The sequence below is a fragment of the Prionailurus viverrinus genome, chromosome B4, assembly GCF_022837055.1.
Source record: "Prionailurus viverrinus isolate Anna chromosome B4, UM_Priviv_1.0, whole genome shotgun sequence".
In the NCBI taxonomy this organism is placed as follows: domain Eukaryota; kingdom Metazoa; phylum Chordata; class Mammalia; order Carnivora; family Felidae; genus Prionailurus; species Prionailurus viverrinus.
In genome coordinates, this window is record NC_062567.1 from 121140504 (window position 1) to 121165685 (window position 25182).

The window sequence follows — 25182 nt, forward strand, 5'->3', positions numbered from 1 at the left end:
GGGAAATGTCTCCCAAATTGGCCCTTCCTTACCATAATACTAGGATATGAATCACATATTTTAAATAAATATTGAAATGGAAAGGGAAAAAAAATAGCATCCAACACTGTTTACTTAACCAAGAAAGCCAAGTACGGTTTGGGGGTGAAAATTTGGAAAGAAGATGAGTCCACAGTGCCTCCAAGAGTTGGTGCTGGTTGCTGATACAAGGAAATTCTAAACACTTCTAAAGAAAGTGCCCTGCCTTCACACCTGTTTGTGCCGTGGAGGGAGGGAGGGCAAATAAGCGGGAGGAACAAAGGGAGGTGGATCAGGAACCTAACCTGACGCTCAGGGAAAAAAAGTCCAAGCTCTAGGTTCCAATCAATAGAACTTTGGAGATAATAGAATGTCCTGAATCTGCACCATCCAAGCAGGCGTTGGACATACATGGCCACTGAGCACCTGAAATACAGCTAGTGCAACGAAGAACTGAGTTTTAAATCCTAGTTCATGTCATTTAATTGAGATTTGAATAGCCATGGGCTGCCTGGGGGACTCAGTTGGTTGAGCATCAGACTTTAGCTCAGGTCATGATCTCCTAATTTGTGAGCAAACCTGAATCAGGCTTGCTGCTGCCAGCCCAGAGCCCACTTCACATCCTCTGTCCCCCTGTCTCTCTGCCCCCTCCCCCTCCTTCTCAAAATAAATAAATATTTAAATATGTATACATATGTGCGTTATATATATAACACACATACATATTATATAAAGAAAAATAAATAAATTTAGATAGCTGCATATGCCACACGTGGCTAGTCTCCACCATATTGTATGGTGCAGCTCCAGAACATAATGGTTAAGAGATCAGGCTTTGAAATCTGACTGTCATGAGTTTGAAATCACCCCAAGCTGCTGTGTGACTCAGGGCAAGCTATTTAACCTCCCAAAGCCTTCTTCATCTATAAAACAGGAATAATAACACCTGCCTGTGGGACTGACAGTGTAGCAAAGCCCTAAGCAGCAGGTCACAAACACTCACTCAATGGAAGCACATAGGCAGTGAGGACAAAATCAGTCCAACGGTAAGCAAGCCATGGATGGACAGATGGATGGATGGATGGATGGATGGATGGATGGATGAGTGGATGGATGGCTCAGTGATGGCTGGCCCTTTTCCATTAACCAGGACAAGAGCAACTTACAAACTTTCTCAGCTGGGCCTCCGCTGGGTGCCAGTGTTGTTTCATCCAGTGAGGCACTGGTCCCATAGCGGTGGCAGCTCTGTCTGTAAGTAGGACAGCTCTATTAGCCACAGTTTATTTTTAACACTGACTTTAACCTGCTGCCAGAACCCTCTCCTATCCTGCTGTTGATTAGTTTAGAAATGATTTAGAGTCACATCAGCTGAGGATTTTTATCCCTGCTGCCAATGCCTTACCTAGCCTGCTCTGTGCCTCTCTCCTGGTTAGTGCAGATTGCAAAGTCCACTTTCTCCAACATAACCCTCAGATCCTACAGCCGTGTCACGTTCATAGCAGCAGCTAGCATTTGTGGAGCACCTGCTATGCACCAGGCAGTGTGCAAAGTTTGACATGCGATGGTCTCTCTGGATTCCCACAGCTGTGCGAGCTGGGTTCCTCATTTTATGGAGAAAGAAGCAGGTTTCTCAAGGTCAAGCAGCTATTTCAGGGACAGAAGCAGAATTTGGCTCCAAATATCTGACTCCAGAGCCTGGGTGCCCAAACACGGCACTGTTCTGCCCCTGGTGAGATCTACCATGCATTAGACCCCTGACAATGATATTCTAAAGAGGAGACAGATTCGCCAAGGAGCTGGAAATGCAGGTGACAATTGTGATCTGTAACAGGATGCTACAGGAACACGGGAGAGCTAGCAGCTCACTCTGCCAAGTGGCATAGCACTGAGGGCTTCAGGCACAGTCCCTCTGACCCAAATGGCCAGAATTTCGACACCTTTAAAGTCACACACCCCAAGTTTTTTCATGTCTCTAAAGATTTGCTGACACCAGTTCAAAAAATTCCAAGGACTCTTTAAAAGACATATCAGAATCCCTCCACCACTCACTTCTCCTTCCCAGGGACACTTTCTTGGCAATGGCTGGTGACCCTGCAATGTGTATCAGACATTCCCCAAGGATGTCCTTGCCTGGTCAGTTAATCCAGTACAGAGTCTATACCAGAAGACAGGACACAGGGAGAAGCTCACAGCATGTAGCCCAGAGGGAAGCTTAGTGACAAGGACAGCTTTAGCAGTTAGCATCTAAGTTGGGAACCTGGGCTGAGTTACATTCAACTCCGCCTTCTGCCTCCTCGCCCTCTTCCACTGACTACATGACACTCAAGACCTTGAACCTCTTAGTCCGGCTTCCCCACTGCACTGTGAGTCCTTGAGTTTAGGTATTGTGAACTACTCATATTCATATATCCAGTAACTCCTACGGTGACTGCCTCTAGGTAGGAGCTGGGTAGATAACTTTGTTTTGTTTTTTTTTTTAATGAAAGAGATGACTTTTTTAAAAAATGTTTATTTATTTTGAGAGAGAGGTCGGGAGGGGCAGAGAGAGAGGGAGAGAGAGACTCCCAGGCAAGCTCCACGCTGTCAGCACAGAACCCAACGTGGGCTCGAATTCACGAACCATGAGATCATGACCTGAGCCAACATCAAGAGTCGGATGCTTAACCGACTGAGCCACCCAGGTGCCCCTGGGTAGATATTTTGTAATTGAATTGAATTGAGCCTTCTCTACTGAGACATAGTACACCTCCCTCCACACCCCAGTTACCTCTGTGACCAATTTGACTTCTCTCTGGAACTCCTCTTCCAACAGCTACAGCCGTAGGTGAACATCAAAGTGCTCTGTTAAAATAGAAAGGATGGCAAATCAGTTTTTGAAGTGAGGATGACGATTCCAAATCCGATTCAAAAGTTCACATTATCTGAATGAATAGTTGAGCTAGGTGTCTCCCATTTTTCATACGTAATTCAGAGTTAATGAGCCCTACCTCACAGGGTGCGGCTAGCATCAGATGAGATAATGCTTGTAAAGCGAGTGGCAAAATGCCTGATGGGTAGTAAGTGCTCAACAGAGGGAAGTGCAGGGCCTGTGCTACAGTGAGCTGAGGGAGGGACATGCCTCAGGTGCCAAATTTAAATGGGCATCAAAAACTCAGTAATCAAGGGGCGCCAGGGTGGCTCAGTCGGTTAAATGTCCAACTCTTGGTTTTGGCTCAGGTCATGATCTCACAGTTCGTGGGTTTGAGGCCCATGTCGGGCTCTGCACTGCCAGTGTGGAGCCTGCTTGGGATTCTCTGTCCCTCTCTCTGCCCCTCTCCTGCTCATGCTCTATCTCTGTCGACATAAATAAATAAACTTTAAAAATAAAATAAAATTATTGAATAAAACATTAAAATACCAAAGAAAGGCAGGATCCAGCTCTGCACTTGAGCTGCCCTGTCTCATTCTTCCCACCTTCTGCCCTGCCTCCCCCTTCTCTCCCTATATCCTGTCTCCCCTCCTCACCTGAATCCTGGTCCTGCAGGATGTTGTCTTTGTTGATAATCTAGTTGTACAGTTATTGGTATGGTTATAAAGCACCCACAAAAAATGTTGTAGGTAAATACAGAGAGGGGTTAGGGCTTCCAAGGGATTCCCGTCTAATAGAAGAAAAAAAATGCACACACTGAGAAAGAAAAAGTGGCCCTGACAGCTGTTGGCGGTCAGCCTTTTTGCTCCCAGCTAGGCTGTGGTACTGCCCCACTGAGCACAGGCAATTTCACGGAATATCACCATCGATGACTTGCTATATCCATGCTGGAACAAGACACAGAAACTAAGCCACTGCGAAATCACATCTGGACAGAGAAATGAACAATGACAATGGGCAACAATAAAAATAACCCGATAGCTGCCTCTCCTGGTCACCGTGAGTCGGGGAGCTGCTCACCCTTCAAGGCCAACCAAAGCCCCCACCTCCGTGGTGCCACTCAGTGGTCCCAATGCAGAATCTGCTTCTCTGGGCTCCAACAGCACCTTCTTTGTACCTTGTCCCCTACCACACCCTACTGTAACTACCAACTTTAAACCTGGTCCACTATCACACCAGACTGTCTATGCCTGAGAGCCTACTACCACCATTGGTCAAACAAAGTCAGCAGCAAGGGTCAGCAGTCGTGACAGAAGCAGCAGAGCCACTCGGGGATTTCCGTTGGCATGCAAAAGAGAGCACGTTGGAGGCAAAGTCATGGAGGTGTGAGATGCAGGAGGCGTGTCTCTCCTAGGCCAGCCCACCCATCTCTTCCTCCCATTGTCATTGATCTATCCTGTCCTAGTGTGTGTCACGCTGTGTTGGGATGGGCTGCCTTCCTCTGCCATTAGATTTGGAGGGCACGGACTTACCCTTTTTATCTCTGGGTCATTAATCCCAAGCACAGCACCCTGGACAAGAGAGGTGTTCAATATGTGTTATAAAGGGAGGAAGATAAACTAATGAGTCATTCCCATGTGCTTAGAACCTAAGATGTATAAAAGGAAGCAATGGAAAGTGAAAAGTAAAGTTGTTGGAATTAGATTGGACAGAGCCTTGTTCGCCAAAGAGAGGGATTTAGATTTCATTTGGTTATCAGTTGGGAGTCACTGAGATATTTGGGGGGAAGATCACCTGATGCCATTACTGATCATATGAAATGGGTGGAACGGAGAGGTGAGAGTTTGGACAGCAAGGCCAGGTAAAATGCTACTGCAGCAGTCCAGGCAAAACATGATAAACACCTGAAGAACAGTTCTGATGGATACAAAAAGCAGGAGATTGAGGTGGACACAGGAATTCAAAGGATTTTTTTATTAGATGTTTGGAATACTTTATTAATCCTTGCTTTTCCAGTATTTGGTTAGGTTTTTAAGCAAGTGGGTCTTCTTAATTATGTTTCACTTGAATTAATATGAAATTGGCTGACACTGAATGCATGTGTAGTAGGCAGAAGTATGGCCCCCCCAAAGAAGTCCGTATCCGGATCCCTGGAACTTGTAAATGTGTTAGGTTACATGGCAAAAGAGAATTAAGAATTAATTAATTAATTAATTAAGATAATAAATTTGTGTGGTTTTAAGTCATAATTAAGTTGTGAGGTAATTTGTTCCAGCAGCAAAAGGAAACCAATACAGTATGTTGCACAGAGGTCTGGGCCTAGGATGCTGGCAACCCAGCCAGGTAATAAATCTTGCTACAAATGAGCTGCAAACTGAGTGCTAAGGAATTGACTATTTATTTCAAATGCCCCTCATTTGTCATTTCTGAAACGGTCTGTTAGTGAGCCAAAAAGCCTGCTATTTCAAGCTAGAAATCATGGCATAGTTATTCTCTGCCCTTTCAAATTTCTTTTTTATGCTTGAATTTCCCCCATCATTCAGGAAGTAGGATTTACTCTAATAGAGAGTAGATCCCCACCACCAGCAATGATTGAGCCAATGGTAGCTTCTCTGTGTTAAATATGACAGACGCATACCAAACAACAAGTTAATTCTCTTCTTGAGGTGTACAAAGATGAAGTAACTAGTTTAAAAGTAGAGAAAAGCACTCCAGTGCATTCCAGTGCACCAACACATTATCTCATCCAGCTGGAGAAATTGCATGAGGAAGGGATTACTGCCCTCATGTTATATGTAAATAAATTGAAGGTAATAAAAGGGAAATGAAGCCAAGATCTAAACCAGGGCCTCTGGGACCCCAAATTTATGGTTCTTCCCCTCTCATCATGCAGATTCTCAGTAAAAACTATCTCAAAGCATTACTCCTCCAGAATCTTTGGAAGAGGTCTACATTGAGTAATGAACAACCCCTGTGTTCTATCTGCAGTGTGCAGCTGTGTGCACGGCATATGCAATGGTGGGGTGGACGGTGATGGAAGCTGTGAGTGCTACTCCGGGTACACTGGCCCCAACTGTGACAAGCGTAAGTACTACTGCTTTCCTTGATGCTATACTGGGTCAGATACGCACAGACATATGTGCTTCAACTTTGTATTCACATAGTCGCATCCTGGGGCTCTACATGGGCAAGGTGCCATCAAATGTTTTCCTGGGAGAACACCAAAAATTAAAAAGACAGGGAAAAAAAGAAAAAGAGAGGATGGGAGGGGGAAGGGAGGAGTGGGAAGGGGAGGGGAGGGAAAAGATAGTCTAGAAGAGTGGAACTCATGGAAGATTTGGGAGCAATGTACTGACATAGCTATGCTTTAGGAAGGTCAAGCTGGTGACAGTGCAAAGGATAGAATAGAGAGGGTTAGAAAACCAGCCAAGGTCATTGTAATAAGTCGGCCACCCAGTAAGGGAGGTAAGGTGTGTTCTCAGTTGCAGGTCTCAAGGACAGAACACATTCATAGGAAACAGAGACCCACTAAGGTTAAGTGATTCACTAGAGGTCACAAAACTACTAAATCGAAGAGCTGGAACTCAGATCATTTGAAATTCTTTAAATGCCCTATCACACTGGGCCCAAGCAAGAGGTAGAAACCACAGGGTGATCGAAACAAGGGAAGTATAATGTAAAGAATTAGCAAGTTATGACAGGAGAGTGGCTACAAAAATGCAAAGTGAACTCTAGGGCGGCCGAGCATAACAGAGAAGGACAAACTTGGAAAGGGTGGCCATCCCCAAGGCTGAGTTCAAATCTTTTTGGAGAAGGTTTGGTGGCAGCCCACTGGGTAGAGAAGAAGTTTTCTGGTTTGCCCAAGCCGGCATGGATCCACAGTCATTAGGCCCACGAAAAACAACCCTCCGGGACACTGATGAGCCAAGCCTGGTGGGCAAGCACACAGAGGGAGTTGGGGTGTGGTGGGTGCCAGACTTGGAGTGTGCAATGTCCGTGTGTGGAAAAGCTGCAAGAAGGTGGTCACTGGGTCCAGGTTGAGGATGCAGGGCCACCAATAGAGTGTATACTCTGAGTGCATGGCTGGGGCAGAGCATCACTGAATGTCCTCACACGTTTGCACCACTGACAGACTATGCAACAGCAGCAAGCAAACACAGCAGAAACACAACACTGCACAAAGGAAGCAACAAGAGGAGCCTTCTCCTACAATGGCCCTCAAGCACCCCCTACTGGCCAAACTTAACATATCCCTGTAAAGGAGAAATGTTCGGAATCTTATCAAAGAGCAGGTAATGAAGGGTGAATTTAGAGCTTATCCATTATGAAATTGGACATTCTTCCTGTGACACTAGCCTCACTTATCCTCTGGATTTTACTCTTCTGATCTATAAAATGAAAGGATTGGACAAGATTCCAATTCAACGAATTCCAACTCGTTTTATTGAAAATCACTGAGGCACTATTAACAGTAAGGACGATGAATAAAACACAGCCTCTGGAGGGGGCAGACGCTCAAATGACCCGTTCAAATCAACAGCAGAATGAAACTCGAATGAATAGGATAACCCCTTTTGTAGACCTCAGTCAGCCTACTTCTAAGGCCACTCCTGTCATTGCCCAGGGGACTCATGAGCAAAGATTTTTTTTTAATAAGATAGCAGACATAGTCCAGAAGCCAGCTTCATGAAGAACATAGACATATTTGCCTCCAAATGACAAAATAATTCTGCCAAATCAAAAGGTAAACAATAGACTGGCACAAAATATTTGCAACCCACAGAGCAGAAAAGTTTTTCTAATAACATAAAATCCATAGGCCATTTGCCAAAGAGCAGCGACTTCACAGGAGAAGAAATAAAAACTAGCCAACAGGTATAGAAAAAGTGCTTACCCCCAAGTAGAAATGCAAATGAATCACAGGTTCATTTAAAACCATAATGAAGTGGTATTTCAGAGATTTGGAGGTTTGGGTTTGGTTTTAGTTTTTTGCTCACTATGGTACATAGATTGCAAAGATAGATAATACCCACCTGTGGGTATGAGGAAAATCACAGTACTGTCAACAGAGAGATGAATTGCTGCAGCCTGAGGGAAATTTATCCATTAAATTTTAAAATATGCTTATAGTTTGCTGCTCTGGCCCCAATTCTAGGGATTTACCTGGAAAAAGAGAGACACAAGCACCAGTAGGTAAAAATATATGTACAAAGAAATCCATAACAGTGTTGTCTGGAAACGACTGGAAGATTCATCAGTAGAAAATGGTTGAGTGAACTGTGGTATATCCTATACCAGTCAGGATAATGCCAGCTGCTGTAAGAAACAAACACAAAAATTCACTGGCCTAACACAAAGGTTTCAAAACTGTACCAAGGCACCCTAAGGTACCACATCAAACTCACAAGGGTGTTACGGGGATATTGTAATTTTTTTTTTAAAGTTTGCTTACTTACTTTTGAGAGAGAGCAAGAGCACAAGCAGGAAAGGGGCAGAGAGAGAGAGAGGGAGACACAGAATCCAAAGCAGGCTCCAGGCTCTGAGTTGTCAGCACAGAGCCCAGTGCGGGGCTCGAACTCACAAACTGTGAGATCATGACCTGAACTGAAGTTGAATGCTTAAGCAACAAGCCACCCAGGTGCCCCTGGGATATTTTAAACTTTTGAGGGAGACAGTGATGCATCTGCAGAGTACTGTACAAATGCTAGCTTGAGTTAGTTCACAATTTCAACATTAGGTAGCACTACATCCCTTTCAACAATGTCATATCTTTATAAAGCTGTGTTTTCAGTGCTTGCTAAGATAAAAAGCGGGTATCATGCAAAAATCCTTTCTAATGGAATAAGTGTGATGGTTTCCAATCTGATTCCAAGGTTTAAGAAGTTGGGCAGTGTCCAAAAGCTCACACATTCCAGGGGCACCTGGGTGGCTCAGTCGGTTGAGCCTCTAACTCTTGATTTTGGCTCAGGTCATGATCTCACAGTTCATGGGATGTGAACCACGCATGCATGTGCTCTCTGTCTCTCAAAATAAATAAATAAGCATGTTTTTTTTTAAAAAGCTCACATATTCCATTTACAAGTAAATGTGGTTATTTAAAAATGAAGTAAAAATCTTTCTCTTTATATTAACCACATTACTTTTTCAAACAGCTACTAAGGTCTCATGACACACTTACTGAATTCCTTGGTTCTAACAACTTAATAAATGGACCTGGTAGGTATTTCTTTTGGGACATGAAGAAAGTTAAGATACTAAACACTATGACCTGAGAATTTAGGGAACCTCTGGCTTACTCATGTACAGTCCAGTGTGGGAATCTGACACCAGCTTCCCGCTACATGGTGATTACAGTTCCAGATTTTTATATTTTGTGCCTCTGCCATTCTATAGCACCTCAGAGTGCTCTGCTTTGAGCCATGGAAAGAAGAAGACAGGATGGAAGAGTCCCTGCTTATGAAATCCAAGATGACACATACAAATTCCTCTCAATATTCCATCAATGGAAAGTAGTCACATAACCCCACCTGGATGCAAAGGGGTTGAAAATGTAATCCTTGAAAGGGCAGCCACTTCCCGGCAACAATTCTACTCTATGGAAAGAATTGGGGGAATATTCTCTATGAATGTTTGGTTCAACTAGCCACTGTTGGGGACAATCTCCAGTTGAGTGTCTCATATTTATATGCCTCTTGAGTGTGGCACACTGACTGCTCTTCACTCCAATATCTTTTCAAGGATGTTTGTATCACAAACAGCCTTGGAAGATGTAGGGTGTCTCTTGGGAATGAAGTATAGACAGGCTTACTGCCTGTTCTAGTTATCAATGGCTTGCCTTTCAGCTCAAAAGTTGTCCTCTTTGCCTGCTCTGTGATAATGGAGGGGAAATTGTAAATATCTCTCAGTTGCCAGCTAGCAAGACATAAAGTCTTATCAATAGAGAGTTTTGGAGGGACACTGAAGAAGGAAGGGTTTTCTCTTCCTGTTTCTGGTTTAGCTCACTCACCAGAGCTCCAGAGAACATGGTTTTTCTCCACTGCTCAGTCCTACACAGTTTATCCAGTGATAGATTCCTGCAGGGCTCAGCTTCCTCCAGGGTTTGACCACTGCATATTTTGTCAAGTGCTTGACTGAGGTGGCAGCAGTAGAGCCAGGAGCCCCAGACAGCACAGGCCTGTGCCCCACCATGCAGAGATGTGCTCGCTGTTTGGTATGGCTTCTCCTTGATGCCATGCACACCAAGGTCTCTGCAGGGTTGGCCATCTGGAGAGCCAGCCATCCCACCTCTCCCACACAGCTGACCCCTGAAGATGCTCTGGCCCCAGCCACAGAACTATACTACACTTCTGTGGGGGTGGCTTCTTAGTTTCTGGTTCCGGTAGCACCCAGTGGCCAGCAGCTTCCCCAGGCACTAAGTGAACCCAGGAAGCTTGGCACCTCTTTGTGGATGACCTTCCCTAGAGCCCTAAGGGGAAGATTTCCAGCAAGTCTCACCATTAAGGCACCTCAGCACCTTCTCTACCATTCAGTGACCAAGGCATGCCTTTTCCAGTGACATCTGGATCTCAGTCCTGGACAGAGGAAGGCTCTACCTTGGGTATTTATCTCAACCCTAGGAAAGAGGTTGCTCTTTATATAACTGCTATTTCTTCATTCTTTAGAACTCCTTTTAACACTCATGAACCAATTCCCCATTATTGTAATTTTCCAGTGATAATTCTTTACACTAAAACATTCCCTTATTGTGTGGTTTCTGTCTCCTGCCTGGGCCCTAACTAATACATTGCCTAGTACTTGAAAAATAAAACAAAACTTAGATTCTCTGAGATTGGGGCTCCTCCCCTGTAATGAAATGAAATCCACTTCATGACCCTTTCTACATTGTCCCAGGGGACTCGGGGCTTGGAAGAACTAATGCAAAACTGCCAACACTCTGGCTACTACTCTTGATGTGAGCAATAAACTGTCCTTCATCTCTGACCCAGGAATCTCATAGCTTCTACTAGCATCCATGGAACTACATTAGCTCAATTTCATAGCTTTACATGTTGGATAATATGCCAGATTCCTTATAGTTTCTGACAACCATCTGTGCCCCCGATGCGATGAAGCACCACACAGTTGTTAGAGATTACAGTGGATCCTTAAATAGCTCCATAATATTTGGTTAAATTAAAAATCAATTTGCTAAATATTTTCATAGGATTTCATTTTGTTTAAAAAAACATCTAGGGGCGCCTGGGTGGTGCAGTCGGTTAAGCGTCCGACTTCAGCTCAGGTCACGATCTTGTGGTCCATGAGTTCGAGCCCCGCATCGGGCTCTGGGCTGATGGCTCAGAGCCTGGAGCCTGTTTCCGATTCTGTGTCTCCCTCTCTCTCTGCCCCTCCCCCGTTCATGCTCTGTCTCTCTCTGTCTCAAAAATAAATAAACATTAAAAAAAAATTTTTAAAAAACATCTAAATAAATTTATAGGTGAATGTAGTATATGGGTTGTTGATATTGTTTACTTTGGGAATGAAATGGAAGAATGAGAATAAGAAAGAGTTAACTTTTACTTTCCACATTCTGGGATTTTTTTGAATGGTTGCAGTGAGTCTTTTTTAATTACTCTTTTTAATCACAAAGAACATTACATTGGTTGAATTTTTCAGAATCAGTTATTCTACTAATGCAGGTACCTCAACAATATTCCTTTGCAGCCATCCCTGAATGTGCAGACTTGCTCTGCCCAGAAAATTCCAGATGCTCACCTTCCAGCCAAGATGAAACAAAACTAGTATGCAAATGCCTTCCCAATTACCAAGGCGATGGCCAATACTGTGAACGTGAGTAGGATTTAGATCCTGCTAGTCATTCATTGAGATGTTTAGGTTACTAAACAGAAAAAAAACAAAACTTCATAACCTTTCTAATGTTAACACAATGACACTTCTATTTCTCTCTGTGTTAAGTTAAATGAAATATATAACAAGTACCGAGAAAATGTTCATCTGTGGTAGCTTTTCAGTAAGTGGCAATTTCTGCTTCTATTATCGAAGAACATAAATAGATTCTTACACATAGTTTTATATCAACCATATCAATGTTAGGATAAAATACAGTCTGTCTTCTTTCTTTATCCTTCCTTCCTTCCTTCCTTCCTTCCTTCCTTCCCTTCCTTCCCTTCTTTCTTTCCTTCCTTCCTTCTTTCCTTCCTCCCTTCCTTTCTTTTTCTTTTCATGCTCATTCACTTTGTGACAGGTTGTGTTATGTATTGAACATGAACTCTCAAGTCAGGCTGCCAGCATTCAAATCCCAGATCTGCTTATTATGAACTACATGACCTTGGACAAATTCTTTAACCTGCCTGTGCCTCCATTTTCCTATCAAATGAGAATAATAATGGCTCCTCTCTTAGAGAGTTGTTGTAAGAATCAACTGAGTTAATGTATGGCAAATGCTTAGACAGGGCCAGTGCATATAAATACTACAAGAATTAGTGCTTTCTTTCATGCTATTTTATATTTAAATCCACACATAACATGGCATAGTAATATATCAATACAATATTTTTAGTTATAATCTCTGACAGCCATACATGAATCTGTTCAACGGGTAGGGGGCATCAGGTGGGGTAAGATGAACTGTTTCTCTCTCTCTTAAAACAATGAATTGCCTGTGCAACTTTGATGAGCTCTTATCCTGTCATTGCCTCTCAAGCCATCAATCCATGTTTAAAAGAAATATGCCATCCTCACGCTCTTTGCACGTACGAGGGACCGAATCGGCACAGTTGCACGTGCCAAGAAGGCTACCACGGGGATGGCCGAGTGTGCTTACCAGTGGACCCCTGCCAGACGAACTATGGAAACTGCTCTGCAAAGTCTACAGTGTGCATTTATGACGGTCCTGGACAGGTGAGCACATGATGCTTGGAACTGGGGTGTCTTGCAGTAGGACAGCCACCAAAGGTAAAACCGTGCCGTAGGTGTCATTTGTCTGCTAGGTTGGCCCAGTTTGCCATTTTGATGCTCAGTTTGGGCCTCCTCTCCAGGCACACCTCCATGTGCTCAGGACGAACTTCCGTGTGTCCCTTCTCCGGTCTGTCTTCTGAACTCACACTTTCCCAGCTCCCCAGGGAGAATTTACCTGCCCTACACTCTCTTGTGTCCTGGTCCTAGACGGTGACAGACAAAATATATACACAACTCAAATGCGATTAACAAATTAACTGTTAACCAAGTCTTGAGTGAATATGTCATTGACTTTCACCTACAATCCTCCGTTTCTCTCATATCTTTTCGAGGCAAGAGAGGACTCTTAGAACCAAAAGACTGTGCCCCAAAGAGATGAGCACTGACAAAATGTCAGGCAGCACTGAAAGACAGTAGGCAGCACTGAGGATGTTCTGGGGGGAGACCCTGCCCCTCTAACTCACATCATGATCTTGACCGCTAAAAACCAGCCAGGTCCAGAGAACTTTGCTGAGGAGTTCGGCTGAAAGATCCCTTTCACTAATACCTCATCCATCTATCAACTATTTAGTGGGTGTCCACTGAATCCATAACTGCACATCAAGTTCAGGGGAGAAAATCTATCCACACAAAAGGATATTTCTGCCCTGGTAGGAGGAAAGGCTTCAGTGTCTGACCCAAAGAGAGTCATGTGTCCCTAGCAATCCAGTCACCCCATGGCTCCTGGAGTCTCCTGCAGAGTACCCACCCAATCTCATCTTCCAGGGAAAATGCACATCACATGCCATTTCTGCTGTCAATGCCTGAGACAGATTTGGAAAGAAATTCAAGGAGCTGGGCCTCCATCCTCACAGTGCAGTCCCTTATGGGAAAAGTCACATTACACTCTGAGCCAAAGTCCCAGGACCTTGGGAGTGAGATTAAAAATAAACTTTGTCTCCAAAAACTGGACCCCAAGGCAGATTTTCAGGTCTTAGAAAGCCCCCGTGTTCACACAGAAACAGGGCGTTCATTATTTCCATTATTCCAGAGAAGGTTTCCTCAATTTTGGCATTATTAGCACTTTGGATTCTTTGTTGTGGGGATGTCCTGTACATAGTAAGATGTTTAGCAGCATCCCTGGCCTCCGGTGACACTGCCCCCCTCTCCTCTTGTGACAATCAAAATATCTCTAGACGCTGCCCAATGTATCTTAGGTTGAGACTCCCAGCTGAAAATCACTCTTCTGAAGCAATGATATCTCCCATCTGAACTTCAGTCTCTACTCATCTGTAGACAATCTAAAACTGGGAATTATGGAGCCAGAAAGGCCCAGGGTTAGGAAACAAGAAAACCAAAAAGGTAAACTTTACAAACAAGGTGTAATTACACGTTTCGCAACCGGTGAGGTACATAAACCAGATCCCCAATTCTGGATACTTTGACACATTTTTAAGCCCGTGCTTTGGACCTGCCCCAAGTTAGCTTTTATGGCAGAACACAGATGGATTGAAGAAGGATGTCAGCTTCCATGACTAACGAGAACCCTTTGTTTTTCCCTCCGTGTCTTCTGAAGTCTCACTGTGAGTGTAAGAAACATTACCGCGATTACGTGCCCGGAGTGGGGTGCAGTGTGATCGATGTCTGTAAACTCAATAACCCCTGTCACAGGAATGCTAACTGCACTACCATCGCACCAGGCCAAACCAAGTAAGTCTGTTCAGTTCCATCACCATCATTCCAAGTGCTGGTCAGTCAGTGCTGTGCCTTCCTTGAAGGGCAGGAAATGTGTCTTAGTCTCGTATTCACCCTCACCCCCACAGAGCATGATGCAAGAAGCGTAGTAGGGGCTCAATAAATCTTTCTTTAATCACTGAATCATCCAACAGTCGTTTCCTTTATAATGACCATCAGAACATGCTGAAATACTGACCTGGCCCGGCAGCTTGGTAGTAAGTGGTCAGAGCGTGGGAGAAGGAAACCACCGTCGCTAGGAAAACAAACATCTGCTGTGATGACAGGCATTTGACCTGTAATGTATATACCTGTTTCCTCAGTCGTGAAATATTGCTTGCTGGTAGTACCTAACAAGACAGGGGAAGGTGAATAACATGAGTGGTGCTTCCTGGACTCCAGGTTTTACAAGAAGGGACTTACCGAGAGTAAAAATATTTGTGTGAAAATTTCTGAGGCAAAGGTGCTCTGCATGGTGTTAAGAAGATGGTATTCGGAAGGGAAGGAGCTGGGTTTGAGTCTCGGAGCTGGTATCCGCCAGGGGAATGACCTTGGGAAAGTGGCATCATCTCTCTGGTCTTTGTTTCTCCATGTACAAAATGAGCACAGTGATGTCTACTTCACAGTGTTGCGAACATTATATAACAGAATGTTCTAGAAATTACCATAGAGCTATTATGTTTTTATGAGTAGGTGAACTGAGGCTAGAATCCCAGTGTTTTGCTCCCAGACTGAGGCTTCTACCTTCTGTTCTCACTGTCATCGGCGTTGGAGAAGGACTCACTGTCACTGTAAGCTCAAAACCTTGGAGCACCTGGGTGGCCCAGTCAGTTAAGCATCTGACTTCAGCTCAGGTCATGATCTCATGGTTTGTGAGTTCGAGCCTCACGTCGGGCTCTGTGCTGACAGCTCAGAGCCTGGAGCCTGCTTCAGATTCTGTGTCTCCCTCTTTCTCTGCCCCTCCCCCGCTCACACTCTGTCTCTCTCTGTCTCTCAAAAATAAACACTGAAAAAAAGTTTAAAAAAAAACCATAGTCGACACTGAACCATAAAATTATTAAGCAGTTTCTGTGCTCCTAGAGCCCCTTTCTGTCTTCTTTGAAGTTTATTCTTTTTATAGTTGGGTCTCAAATGTGTGGATCTGCCCAGATAGGTTTTATGATTTTCATGTTTTATCTGGGCAGATAAGTAAGTCTGTAATCACTATGGGTAAAGTCAAGAACACCTGGGTTCAAGTCCCAGCTCTGCCATTTGCCTTACCCTCTCTGAATGATGTTTCCTCTGTCATAAAAGGAGGAGAATTGTACCTCCTACCAGGCCTGTGAGCAGGATTAAATGAGAATACATTCATCAATCTCTGAGCAGAACATGGCATGTAGAAATCACACATGTGAGTGCAACACCAACATGCCACCGTCATGCGTGTAGACGTGTGCACCCAACACTCGTGTGTGTATCACTTACGTACCTCTTACCATCCTCTCAGAAAGTCTGAGAAGAATACTTTAAATGCTTTCTCTCCTTTTAAGTGGCATTAAAGCTTGTGTTTAGAATGTCAGTTGGGGCTGTCGGTGGATTTTAAGACTAAGTGTGTCCCTCACAAACCTCATTGATCATCGCCCCGACCAGAAAACGGACTGTCTGGAAAGGCTGGAAAGAGGACTAAGTTAAAGACTGGAGATGTTACATTGATAAAATAAGGGGCCATCACTCATTTAGTTCAGGCAATTTAGTTTACCATGGACAAAGATTTGTTTGTTTATGCCTCCCCAACATGGCAAGGAGTTTATGCAGAATATTCAAAATCATACTGTGTTAGTCACAGAAGTCCACCCAGTAAAGAAAAATGGGCTCAAACGTGGGCTGTCCCACTCACCACTGGAGTGACCTTGGACAGGTCCGTAACTTTTCTGAACTGCAGTTTCTTCCCTGACAGGTCCGCTAAAGAACAAGAATATCTCCCTGGCAAGAGTGGAGTTGATGCATATAAGCATCCTTTTAAAGTTGAAGCTCCATGTTGATTATTACTAAGAACAAGTATCTTCCTGCCCTGCCCTGGGCACTACATTTTAGAAGGGCTCCATTCAGGTCCTCCACTAGCTACACCAGGGCAAGGGACTAAAGGACCAAGGGGACCTGCTCCCCCAGAGCCTGAGCCCCCCTTATGGACCATGCTCAGATATCCAGAACCCCATAATTCTCTGCCTAAATGTCTCCAAACCAGCCTCCAGGACCTGCACAAGCTCTTCCGGGTATCCTTCTCCCCTGGGTATGGCGGAGGCTGATTGTTTATCGAAGGTATGGGTGAGCAACTTTGTTTCCACCGCTCTCATGAACACCCCCTTGGCTCCCGTCCCACCCAACTACTGTTCTTTTCTTCTAAAGTTTGTTTATTTTTGAGAGAGAGAGTGCAAGTGGGAGAGGGGCAGAGGTGGGGGACAGAGGATCCAAAGCAGGCTCTGTGCTGGCAGCAGGGAGCCCAATGCAGGGTTCGAACTCAAGAAACGTGAGATCATGACCTGAGCTGAAGTCGGACACTTAACCGACTGAACCACCCGGGCGCCCCCCAACTACCGTTCTTTAAACAAGCCAAGATATTCCCAGCTCCACACACTTGGAGATGCTTTTCCCCCCGCTTAGACACAGTTCCCTCTGCACCTCCTCTGAGTCAGGCTAATGCACTGATCCTTCACTGTTCAGCTCAAGTGTCTTCACCTCTAGGATGTCTCTCCTGGACTCCCAGTCCATTCAGCTCACCCCGGGCTCCCAGAGCGGCCCGGAATGCTTCTGTTATAACACTGACCACCCTGAACTGTGATGAGTACATAGCACAGAAGTGATGTGCACAAATACTGCCACCTACAGGCTGTGTGATCTTGAGTGAGATTCTTAACCTCTGTCCCTATGCTCCCTCATCCATCTATAATGGGGCTAGTAACAGAACCCACCTCGTAGGATGGTTGTATTAAATAAGACACCATAGGGGCGCCTGGGTGGCTCAGTCGGTTGAGCGTCCGACTTCGGCTCAGGTCATGATCTCATGGTCCATGAGTTCCAGCCCCGCGTCGGGCTCTGTGCTGATGGCTCAGAGCCTGGAGCCTGTTTCAGATTCTGTGTCTCCCTCTCTCTCTGACCCTCCCCTGTTCATGCTCTGTCTCTCTCTGTCTCAAAAATAAATAAATGTTAAAAAAAAAATTTTTTTAATAAATAAATAAATAAATAAATAAATAAGACACCATAGTAAAGCCCCTACAAAGGGAACTGGGAAAGCAGCTATCAATAGAGGTTAGCTGTTAAGATCACTGATCTCTATTCCAATTAGAATGTAAGTCCCTGGGAATCCACGTCTTACTCATCTTTTTTTTTTTTTTTAATTTTTTTTTCAACGTTTATTTATTTTTGGGACAGAGAGAGACAGAGCATGAACGGGGGAGGGGCAGAGAGAGAGGGAGACACAGAATCGGAAACAGGCTCCAGGCTCTGAGCCATCAGCCCAGAGCCCGACGCGGGGCTCGAACTCCCGGACCGCGAGATCGTGACCTGGCTGAAGTCGGACGCTTAACCGACTGCGCCACCCAGGCGCCCCGTCTTACTCATCTTTATTGCAACAACTTCGGTCATCGATTAAAACAATGACATGAGGGACAGTTTGGAGGAATAAATGAAGGAATGAAGTGAAGAAGTGAAGGAAGGAAGGAAGCCTTTTGGGACACCCTATAATTTCACTAAGTCTCATCCAACACTCTATGCAATTAATTCCATCCCGTAACATATAAAATGCCAATATCTCATGGGTGTTTTTATTTTTTTTAACTTTTTTTAATGTTTATTTATACTCAGAGAGACAGAGCATGAACAGGGATGGGGCAGAGAGATGGAGACAGAATCAGAAGCAGGCTCTATGCTCTGAGCTGTCAGCACAGAGCCATACGCGAGGTTCGAACTCACGAACCGTGAGATCGTGACCTGAGCCGAAGTCGGACACTCAACCGACTGAGTCACCCAGGCACCTCTCTTCTGGGTGTTTTTAGAGCCATAAGACAGCAAGAGACCTTTACTCCTAACAAAGAAGCAATTTACAAAAGAGGCCCCTGATGTGAATGTGCCACGGCCAACTGAGAACATCTAAGTCAGAAAACTGTCTCCTAAAATCTCAGACTCTGGACCAAGATTTTAAACAACAATAAAAAGTATTTATATCTCATGCATTCCGTTCAGCACTGTGACCATTAAATTACGATTCTCCTGCCATCCTTAGGCAAGACAAGTCAAGTCACTTTACACAAAACAGACCATTGTCCTCATAAACAACTTAGAGAACTTTCAGAGAGAAACATACTTAGCAGTTTGTAAAAGTTCATTGTCTTGCTATTATCGGCTGCCTTCAAATGAAATTTATGTGATTTCGAACAAGGACTATTGTATCACTCCTAAGAATTACCAATCTCCCCGTGTGCTTCTCAAATTCACTGTCTTGTTGCACAGTGCTTAAGAGGAAGTGGATGCTTGAGCAGGAAACTCTTAGTAGACTATTGTTTCATGGTTAGATCTACCTTAGTGACTCCTTATAACAAGGTTTCTCAGGCTCAGCACTTGATATTTGGGGGCTGGAGAACACACAGGGGCTGTCCTGTGTGTTGTAAGGTGTTTAGCAGCACCCCTGGCCTCTACCCACTAGATGCCAGCAACACCTTCACCTAGTTGTGAATATATCCCCAGACATTCCCAAATGTCCCCAGGGCTGGGGCAAGGAGTAGGGGAAGCGGGAAAATACTGCTCTGTAAAAATCCCAAAGGCTCAGTCAGTAAATATCTGCCAATCTTCCATGCAGCCGGGAAACTCAGGTGTATTCTAGAAATATCTTAAATGGTACTTTCTCCTAGAACCTGTCCCATATTTCTCCAGGCACAATTAGTCACTTCCTCCTCCGTGTCCCATAGCATCCTATTCAATCTTCCGTTGTGGCATTTCTCTGGAACGTCAGCTGTGTGTTTGTGGATTTGTCCTGCTATATCCCGGCTCCCCGACAGGACTGGTGGTGTTATTGACACCATCTCTATCGCCATCATCATCACTATCATCATCATCATCATCATCATCATCATCGATCATCATCTATCAAGTACTGAGCTTTTCCTGTGTGTCTGTCACTGTGCTAGCTATTCTCCATGCATCATCTATTCCATCAACAATCCTAAAGGTATTAGTAAACTCATCTCATGGAGGAGGAAGCTGACACTGTAGGTGGCTAAGTGGCTTTATCATGTTGCTAAAAATTGTTTCCAGGCCCATCTTCAGCAATGAGACACTAAAGGGACAAGATATCTGTTATCATCATCTTTGTAGCCCTCCTCCCCAGCCAGGTTCCTAGAGTTAAGTAAGTACTTGGTAAATAATAAGTTCAACAATTAGGCATTGTCCCAAGTGCTGGAATATAATGAGGCATGAGTGGGATGCAGATTCTAAGAGAGCTTCTCATCCAGCAGAGGAGACAATATCTCAGGAGCTCATTTTGGTGGGGAGGGTTGTGCTAGAGGAGGGACCAACAGACTGCTCCTGTTGGGGAGAGTCTGGAGGCCAGGTAAGACCCATTAGAGCAGGTCACACCTGAGCCATGAGGAGAGCATTAAAAAAGAAAGCAATTTAGTATTGCCAGAATTTGCAATGCGCAGCAGGAAGGAGACATAAGCATGATCCCCCTTTGGGGGACTTTGCATGCCATGCTAAGTACTTAGACCTTCTTCTGTAGATAGATGGAGTCCATGAGAGTTTTAAGAATGAAGGTTTTCCAGATTTCCCTTTCGGAGAGACCAGTCAGAGGGTAGATTTGAGGGGAGGGAAATTAAGAGCAGGAAGACCAGTTAGGAAGTCACCGCAGCAATCCAAGCAGGGAACATAAAACTCTGAAATGTTAGTTCAGCCAACCTGTTGAAAATATGCCTATTTGCCATGGGACCATATTTGGAAACACAACTGAACTCGAGTGTATAACTGTCCTTTGGAAGCCTCTCCTCTTTATGAGTCATGTCTGCGGTATGGATGACCGCAGCCTCCCTGCAGCTCTCGTCTCTTCAGCACTGCTCCCTGACCTCGTGTTTGGTTCTTCACTTATCCCAAGATCCTGTTGAATGTTGCCTTCCTAAGCACCTTGCCAGATTTAGCCAGCTGTCAACTAATCTTTGCTAGGTAGCAGTGGTGTGCCAGAGCCAGGGTTTACTGAGGCACGAAAGCTGATGGTTGAAGCTTCAGGATTTTGCAAGCTGGTTTTCCTCACGCTGGCAGTTTGAGATTGGCCACGGTGGGAGTAGGACCTGTGGAAATTGGCAAATCCTGAAAAGCAGGGGCCCTGCCCCGACTCCCACTGAGAGCTGGCTATTAAACACTTACCAGCACAATACTGCCAGTGCGCCTTTAAACTTCATCCTTAACTGTATTCACCTTTTATGAAACTAAACTATTGTATAATATTTCTGCAAACTTCATTATTTATATATTCATTGCAATTCAATTGCTACTTATCGTTCAGCTGTTAATTATGTACCTGTTCTGAACCAAACCCTGCCCTAGATCCTGACGTTAAAATAGGGCATAAATATGCACACGACCCTTGCCTTTTCCCTGTTCTCAGTGTAGATGCAAAAGCAGATACAAATCAAATAACTGCACAGGTTAGGATGAAATTACAGCTGGGATCGCTGCTACAGAGAAGGGCTACATGGTCCCATGAGAGCACACACTAAGGCGGGTAGGGTCCTGATCTACTGTTGAGGGTGTGGGGAGAGGTGGCCGATAGCAGAAGTTTCCTATGAGGAAGGGTCATTTGAGCACACATCTCAACTAGGAAGACAGGGTAAGGGGAAGATCTATGAAGCAGATCAGTAGCTCTACATCTTGACTTGGGGCTGACTTCAGTAGTCTATTCTGCCTCAGTGGTTCTGTAGAATCTAGAATCTGCATTTATAATAAGTACTCCAAGTGACGCTGATGTACATGGTCTCTTGACCACACTTTGAAAAATACTGAGACGAAGAGTGTACAAAGATACCCAGTGTTTATAGATATGCAAAATTTATTAAGTATCCATTTCTCGTGGACTTACTATATGTCAGGTATTGCCACAGGAATGCTCACCTCTATTTGTGCCTCTCCTCTCCTGGTCTTGACCCTCTTCTTCTGGGCACCGTTTTCCCCATCTGCAAAATGAGGGAGTTGGACTGTAGGATCTCAACACGCTAAGAGCCTGAGAATGTGTTTTCACCCTCCCTGTAGATGCACTTGCCGGAAAGGTTACGTGGGTGACGGCTCGACGTGTTATGGAAACATCATGGAGCGACTCAGAGAATTAAACACTGAACCCAGAGGAAAATGGCAAGGAAGGCTGACCTCTTTCATCTCGCTCCTGGGTATGCAGCTACGGGTACAGTTTTCCACGTAAAGGGCAACCTTCTTTCAGGCAAGACACCTCCAAGACACAATCATTCAGAAAGGGGTGGGCAGGAGAGGCAAGGTTTATCTATTGGAATTGGCCCTCCTAGGGAGGCATCTTGCAGGGGAAAGGGAAAGGGCAGGCAGCCTTTTCCAGGAGACAAGGAGTTAGTGCCAAGAGGTCCTGTCAAGCAGCAGTTCGTAGGCAGAGTCCTGAGGACAGGGTCCTGGAGTCACCACAGATTAACTGATCTGCAACAACAATGAGACGGAGCAGCTACTGATGTGAGGATGGAGACTGTCCTCTTTCCCTTGACTTTATGGGTCCTCCAGGTGTGAAGCAAGGTTGGCAGGTAATACTGGGAAAAGAGAGTGACTAAAACCTGAGGCTGTATCCATGTTCTGCAATGGGTGCCATTTGACTTTTGAGAATAGTTTTGGTTGGTATGATCATCTCACACCTGGCTGGATGTTTAGGATTTTTGCCCTCCCCCCTCCCCTAAGGACTAGTTGTCTGTAGTGACATGTCCTTTCCCAGTCCCCCAGGCAGGGTGACAATCTAAAACACCCTCATCATTTCCAAATGCACTTCAGGGGTCATTGCCCCACACCCCCTTGAGAATGAAATAATACAGCTGATTGCAGCCTTGGACAAGTCTTTCAATAAAACACAAGTTTGGCCAATCAACAGAAAATAAAACACAGACTTGACCAATCGACAGAAGTTCCAAAATAGCAAAATCTAAAATTTACCAGTCACCAAAAAATGATTTCCCGGAAAGAGCACAAACGGAGAATGGGTCAAGGCCACGTTGTCTGCATAAATCTTAACATATATCCTGCACAAATGCCCTTCTCTTTCCAGGGCATCCTCCAGGGGACAAGCATTTGTGGCATGCCTCAGGCTTCTTACAGCCTTCCTCTAAGAACTCAGACTATCCAGTGACAGCAGACAGGGTGAGAGTGTTCTCTGCAGGCTGTGCTCTCGAACATTTCCCTGGGCAAAGTCCTGTTGACCTTCTACCCATTTATGTAGTGCTGGTCAACCTTGCCTGCTGTGTGAAAGCCCAGAGCCCACCCTGATGTCCCAGCTTCTCCAGGGGGATAGAAACAGGACCAGATACATAACTTGTAGGACACCATGCGTAATGACAAGAACTTCTTGTTCAAAAATTATTAAACATTTCAAGATGGTAACAGTAGAATATTAAGCCAAGCATGAGGCTCTTCTGAGCTGGACTTGGATGGAACAGGGCTGTGTCTTTGCTCACTGGGATGACAACTGCTCAGAGAGTCCGGCGCAGGGACGGTGACCTGCTGGGATTGGCTGAGGATTTTGTCACATGACCCTCGTAGAAGGTCTCATTCCAGGGTCTCCTTGAAGCCAAGGCTGTGGCTGCAGGACATGCCACACAATTATGCAGAAGCTTTGGGGGCCATGGCATTATGATGCCATTCTTTCTTAGAGAGCTTCCTAGTTTACCAAGGCCTACTCTCGCCAATGAGAACAGAGAAGCTCTTGATTCAAAGGGCCTAAATGGATAACAAGGGCCATTGCTTGATTTTACTCTTCATGTGCCACTGATTCATTTGGTGTTTTCTTTCTTTATGAATTTCTATTCCTAAGACAAAGCCTATGCCTGGCCACTAAGTAACCTGGGACCATTCACTGTGCTGTTGCCCACAGACAAGGGACTAAGAGGATTCAGTGTAAGTATTTACAATAAAGTGGGAAACCTCTATTAAATGAAGCCTACTGATGATAAAGATGGTGATTTTGAGAGATTAAAATGGGGAACTATTTACAGAAAGTATACAGATTGTAAACACACAGCTCATTGAGTTGTCACAAAGTGAATGTACTTGCATATCCAGCGAGACCATTACTGGCTCCCTAGAGGACCCAAGGATGCCCCCTTCCAAACATGACCCCTTCAAGGGTAATTAATGACTGAGGGATCTTAACTATAGTCATGTGAAAAATAGGATTTACATAATGCAAAACTGCTTACTTCCTGCAAGAATTAACCTAATATATTAGCTACACATTTGTTTCTTATAATGATCATAAATGATAACAGTGGTAGAGGAAACTAAGAGAAAACTGTGGTCTTCCATGTGAACACCTGTTGTTTGAGGTGATGTCATGCAGTGGGAATGAAGCTCATAGCGCCTGGTGGAGGTGTCCTACCATGAGGGTGTCAATGAAATTGTTACATTCAGATTGATGGAGATAATGGACATATTGATTTGCATAAAAGTGGTTTATCTTCATCTTGAGCCCGGGGAGCATATGGAAATGAAACAAGAAATCACATGAAAAGAAAGCACCCTCACATGTCTCCTACTGGGGAGGAGAACTCACAAATATTGAATGTCTCTGCACTATGCACTTTGAATGTGGTCTCTTGTTTAACATATAGATTTTATTTACACAGTTAATAAAAAGCATCTGTTGATTGATTGCTGATGATATATAATATTGACAAAATGTCGACTCAGTCCAGTGGATTGCAAAAACCCTAAACTTACTGTTCAAAAACTCCATGGGTCTAGTCTGCGCTTTCTTTTCATGTGATTTCTTGTTTCATTTCCATATGCTCCCCGGGCTCAAGATGATTCCCTGGGTGCCTGCACCTTCCTCGCTCCTGGTGGTTTGAGAGGACATTGAGCATCGCCTCCCACTCTCCAGATTGTGCTCCCCCCAGAGTCACCTGTATCTGAAAGAGCCCAAGCCCAAGTTAGGGAGCCCTGGCATTGATGTCTTTGATTGGCCAATGCCTGCCTCACAACCTCATTTTCTCCTCCAAACAACAGTGGAGACTGAAAGAAGTGGCTCTCTCTCCTCAGGTAAAAGAGCTCTTGATGGATAAACAATCTGCTCAGTACTTTGTGAAACTCCATGTAATTGCTGGGCAGATGAACACTGAGAGTATGAATAACACAGACACCTTCTATACCTTGACTGGAAAGTCGGGAGAAATCTTCAATGACGATAAGGTAAGGGGCTCTCTGATTTTCACTCCCAGAACAAAAGCGTCTGCTGACCCAGTGCCCACAGCCATCTCTGTCTGTGGTTGGGCTTGCAAAGTTTATGAAGAACTTCTTTTCTTCTCCCTTGCTTGTCAAAGCACTTCCCTATGAGGAAAGAAGCGAAGAACAACCCCAGGAAGGACCAGGCAGGAAGGGACTGTTGTGAAAAGAGGGTTATAAAGTGTGGGATT

At 44.6% G+C, this 25182-nt stretch overlaps 1 protein-coding gene across 8 annotated transcripts in view; it reads left to right on the forward strand.

The window, feature by feature from the left end:
- The window catches only part of STAB2 (stabilin 2), a 165017-nt gene that overhangs the window by 33684 nt on the left and 106151 nt on the right, over positions 1-25182 (forward strand). For all 8 annotated transcript variants that reach the window (XR_007153854.1, XR_007153855.1, XM_047865901.1 and 5 more), the window contains exons 6-12: positions 5855-5950; positions 11567-11692; positions 12567-12763; positions 14376-14509; positions 21803-21936; positions 23586-23668; positions 24809-24958. Coding sequence is in view for 6 of the 8 variants with exons in the window: in XM_047865901.1 (XP_047721857.1) it covers positions 5855-5950; positions 11567-11692; positions 12567-12763; positions 14376-14509; positions 21803-21936; positions 23586-23668; positions 24809-24958 (920 nt within the window). In the remaining 2 variants the exon portion in view is untranslated. The remainder of the gene's footprint in view (positions 1-5854; positions 5951-11566; positions 11693-12566; positions 12764-14375; positions 14510-21802; positions 21937-23585; positions 23669-24808; positions 24959-25182) is intronic.